The sequence below is a fragment of the Zea mays genome, chromosome 1 (assembly GCF_902167145.1).
Source record: "Zea mays cultivar B73 chromosome 1, Zm-B73-REFERENCE-NAM-5.0, whole genome shotgun sequence".
NCBI classification, from domain to species: Eukaryota; Viridiplantae; Streptophyta; class Magnoliopsida; order Poales; family Poaceae; genus Zea; species Zea mays.
In genome coordinates, this window is record NC_050096.1 from 37254689 (window position 1) to 37259374 (window position 4686).

General features: G+C 48.6%; 1 protein-coding gene across 1 annotated transcript; it reads left to right on the plus strand.

Moving 5' to 3' along the window:
• Positions 1-799: 799 nt before the first annotated feature.
• Positions 800-4441, plus strand: LOC100383415 (Phosphatidylinositol 4-phosphate 5-kinase 2). Its single transcript, NM_001361634.1, has 8 exons — positions 800-1401; positions 1491-1658; positions 1765-1930; positions 2259-2369; positions 2493-2686; positions 2781-2911; positions 3054-3156; positions 3825-4441. The coding sequence occupies exons 1-8, from the start codon at positions 953-955 to the stop codon at positions 4129-4131; spliced, it is 1629 nt and encodes a 542-aa protein (NP_001348563.1). The 5' UTR covers positions 800-952; the 3' UTR covers positions 4132-4441.
• Positions 4442-4686: the final 245 nt, after the last annotated feature.

Here is a 4686-nt window from a genome sequence, read left to right on the forward strand (position 1 = left end):
TTTATGAATGAATGGTCATATATATAGATCGTCGGTACAAATTCTAGTGACAATGAGCTCATCCTCGTCTCAACCTGTTAACTACCATTCGGTGCGCCTGCCAGCTTCCAGTATTGAATTCCAAGCTTTATTGAATTCCAAACTTTCTCACCGCGTGGGCAGTCCTCGGTACGGGCTTTAGCCCTATGGGTTTGTCCACCATTGCTGTTGTGCTGCTGCTGTCTCACCAGTCACCACAGTACGATGGAGGCCGCGGTGGGCCGTAGTAGAGGATCACCGTTTAGCCCAGCCTACGATACGTTCCGTGTCCTTCTCATTCGGAGTTCGAAATTAGGAGGAAAACCCGCGACGAGTGCCGGCGGGGATATCCGCGAATCGGCCGCCTACGAACCCGTTCGGCCATTCCAGCCGTAAGCAAAACTCTCGTGAAAACCGGGAAAAGCCGGCCTGCTCGTGCTCGGGCGCGTCGGCCATCCGCCCTGGCGAGACGACGCCCCAGCCGCGTGCGCCGCTGCACGACCGGCCGGACCCGCCGAGCGGGAGACCCTTTTAAGTTCCAGGCTTCCAGCGCCGCAACCGCTAGAAGTCTAGTAGTACTAGCAGTAGATTACCACCGCTCGCCTCGTCGACTCCTCGTCCCCGCACCGCCGGCCTGACATCGCGTCGCGTGCCAAAGCCGACGCGCACAAAAGCAACGAAAGCGAAAGCAAAGCGGCCACCACCGGCCTCCCCGGCAGCCCGGCTCCCCCTCGCTGTCCTCCCTCCACCCATCACAATTCACACCGAAGCCCGAGCGGGAGCGGCCATTTTCTCTCGTCTCGTCTTCTCGTCCCCTAAAATGAGAAACCTAGTACTGCTGCTATAGAAGTCAAGTCACTCGACTCGCCCGCGTGCCCAACCAATCACACGGCCGCGCTCGAGACGAGAGGCGCCCACGGAAACGGAGCCTCCTATGCCACCGGGCGCCGCGGCTGTCGCCGCCACCTCGCAACAGGCCGACTGCTGCGGACACGGGCCCGGGCCCGGGCCCAGCTGGCGCGGTGGCGGCGGCTGCGATGTCCCCGGCGGCGCGTCCTGCAGCTACCTGCCGCTGCGCAAGCGGCTGTCCGTTGACGGCAAGTTCCCGGCGCCGCGGATATGCATCTGGGAGTGCGACGGCGAGGCCGGGGACATCACCTGCGATATCGTCGCCGCTCCGATCCGCCGCAGCTGCAGCGCGAGGGCAATGCCGCCGCCGCCGGCGGCCTCGCTCTTCCGCCGGATGATGACCCCGCCGCCCTCGCGGCCCAGGCCGCCGCAGAGGGAGGTGGAGGATGCTGTGGCGGCTAGGAGGCCCGGGGAGACCATCTCCAAGGGCCACCGGAGCTACGGTCTCATGCTTAACCTGCAGCTTGGCGTAAGGTACCAATGCTCGCTCCGCTGCAACGTTTCCGTTTGTCCTTCCTTGGGATACCCTGCGTCTCAGTGTTGCTCTGGTGTTGGTGCCGTAGCTATTCGGTGGGGAAGTCATCGGCGCTGCCGTTCAGGAAGCTCTCGTCATCAGACTTCGACCCGCGGGAGAAGGTGTGGACGCGGTTCCCGCCAGAGGGGTCCAAGCTCACGCCGCCGCATCACTCCGTGGATTTCCGGTGGAAGGACTACTGCCCCGCAGTATTCAGGTGCCATACTATTGCTCTGCTGATGGTTCTGGATTTTGGTCATTTGGAGAAGAACGGCAATGTTTTATGCGCATGGATACATTGCCTGACTGCTGTGTGATGCCAGGCACCTGAGGAAGCTGTTCGGGGTGGATCCTGCGGACTACATGCTCGCCATCTGCGGGAGCGACACGCTTCGCGAGCTGGCGTCACCAGGCAAGAGTGGGAGCTGCTTCTTCGTTACACAGGACGATAGATTCATGATTAAAACCGTGAAGAAGGCAGAAATGAAGGTCATTCGTAGTGACAATTTGATTTTTTCTAGACTAAATATCTTAGTTTATGAGCTAGTCACATGCATGTTTTGAGTTTTCTTCGACCACTTTGATCATCTTTAATTCTGTGCCTGAACGATTTCTGCAAAATGAAATCTGTCGATACAAAATAGCTTTTGTGATACCCATTTTTAGCCGACACCTGCTCCTTTTTTTTTTCTGTCTCTAGAAGTTAGATTCGTTGTCCATCTTTATTATCCCAAATTCAGCTTGTTTGTAGGTAACAGTATTCATTGTTATTAGTTGGCGACATAAACATTACTTTATTCGAAATCTTCCCCTGCAGGTCCTAATTAGGATGCTGAGGAGTTACTATGAACATGTTTGTCGGTACAAGTCCACTTTGTTGACAAGGTTCTATGGCACACATTGCATCAAGCAAGCTGGATGTCCCAAGGTAAGCGATATTCACATGAAGATACATACTCCTAACTCGTATAACTCTCTTATTTCATGTTGTGGACTTGTTATTTGTTTGTAAAATTTCTCCACAATGACATGATCCCAACCCGACGACCAGGTCCGGTTCATTATAATGGGCAATTTTTGCTGCTCGGAGTATAAGATCCATAGACGTTTTGATTTGAAAGGCTCATCACATGGTCGTACTATTGATAAGGCGGAAGAGAAGATCGATGAAGCAACTACTCTAAAGGACCTGGACCTTGATTATGCATTCCACCTACAGAGATTTTGGTATGACGAGCTGATGAGGTGAGTTTCGCATTAGATCGACTTACGATAATTGGCTGCAATATTGTCACAATTACACGGACCAATCCTAATTTTGGCTCATGTTATCGCACAGGCAAATTCAGATGGACTGCACATTCTTAGAGACACAAGGAATTATGGACTACAGCTTGTTGCTAGGAGTTCACTTTCGTGATGATTTCTCAATGTCTAAAATAGGTGTATCTCAGTTTATTGGTTTGCCAAGTAAGTAGCATAAAATTTGGTTAATTTCAAACATTCTGAATTGTGGCAAGCATATATTTTGGCACATTAGTTGACATTCACCTGTTTTTATTAATCAAATACTGACTAGTTTTGGTGTAACATTGACAATGTGCTTGATCAGAATCCACAGGCAAAAGAAAATCATTTGAAGGTGGAGGCGATGTTTGTGAGCTTTGCTTTACGGAATCTGGATGCAAGGACAGAGATTTCATTGTTGACTCTCGGTAACATATTGCTTTTATGTCCAATTTCAATTTATTTTATTTTTTTGCAACTTATTCTGAACTATCTGCTATAATGAAAACTTGTAGTTGTAATAAAGCACCATACCCAGTGATGGATCAATATCATCGTTATTTGTACAAAAGCTGATGGATAACCAGAATATTGGGTTATAAACTTTCTCTTTTTTGGGCGCTATTGTTGTTTGGAAATTGTGTATTGTATATGTAATATTTCACTGTTAAAAAGCTACCAATTTCTCCTGCCTACTTTTAGGTGTACCTCATCAGTTTTACTATTTTGATAATTCGAGCACTGCTGCACCACAAAGTCGAAGTTCTGTTAATTGACAAGTAGTTCAATCTCCCACTTTTAGTTTGGAGATTGCTACTCTCCACTATGTCGAATTGCTGATTTTTATGTTGTTTTTTTCAGTAATGCAATTTTATCTTCTCATCATTATCCTACTTTGTTGTTCCCTATGTAGCTAACAAACAAGGAGCATCATGGGGTCATGTGTGTTTGTTTAAGTCAAACGCTTATAAAGGAACCCTTAAGATACCTTTAACTTTTGGGGCCAATATTTCCCGAACTGTAGCTGTTGCTTACCATAATATTGTCGAATTCTTTACGCTGTGCCAGTGTAACCCCCTGTGTCTGCACTTATCAGGAAACCACTGGTCCAGTTAGGCAAGAACATGCCTGCCCAGGCAGAGCGGAGGTCGAAGAGAGTCCTGGATAAGTTTCTCCTAAACGAAAGACACTTGTTTATAACCACATCAAGTGGCGGATTCCAGGATGTCTATCTCTTCTTTGGAATAATTGACATTCTACAAGACTACGACATAACCAAGAAGCTCGAGCATGCATACAAGTCCTTTCAGGTCAACCCTGGTTGCATTTCTGCCGTAGACCCAAAGTTGTACTCGAGAAGATTCCAAGAGTTCAGTCGCAGAGTGTTCATCAGAGAACATTAAAGAACAATTTGTCCAGCGGGTGACTGCTCCACTGGCATTTTACATCATGGGATCCATTGGTGAAGTCCTGGGGTATGATGGTTTCACCGATCCCGAGCGTGCCCTGGAACAGTGGAAAGGATGGTCGGTTTACCCGACGCATAGTTTTCTGAATAATTGGCGTCGAGGGAGGAGGAGCACTGCCGACACGCATGCTAATGCTGAAAGGATGCGAGCTAAAACTGTAGAGCTTTGCCTTTTCAAGGACTTGTAAAATGTAAGTGCCGGCTCCATGATTGCGGAGCACATACCCAAACCTTGCTGTTTGTTTATTCTTCTTCCGCACTCGCATCTTCCAAGAATCTCAAGTGATTTTAGCTTCTTGGGATGCTTGATGAATACTACCAGTATGAATGATCTTGGCCAAATGGGGACCAGACATTGTACATGCACATACTGTCGTGTAGTGTGTACACTAGTAGATGGATATCTTGTCAGAGTTTAAAAGGATTTTGGATGCATTACTGCATTCAGTAAGTGTCACTAGCATCTTGCTTTTACGCTTGCGGATGAAAC

Coding starts and splice junctions, on each gene's coding strand:
- LOC100383415 (NM_001361634.1), top strand. CDS start 953: ATGCCACCGGGCGCCGCGGCTGTCGCCGCCACCTCGCAACAGGCCGAC. Junction 2,912..3,053: donor TCAGTTTATTGGTTTGCCAA/GTAAGTAGCATA, acceptor GTGCTTGATCAG/AATCCACAGGCAAAAGAAAA. Junction 3,157..3,824: donor GATTTCATTGTTGACTCTCG/GTAACATATTGC, acceptor TGCACTTATCAG/GAAACCACTGGTCCAGTTAG.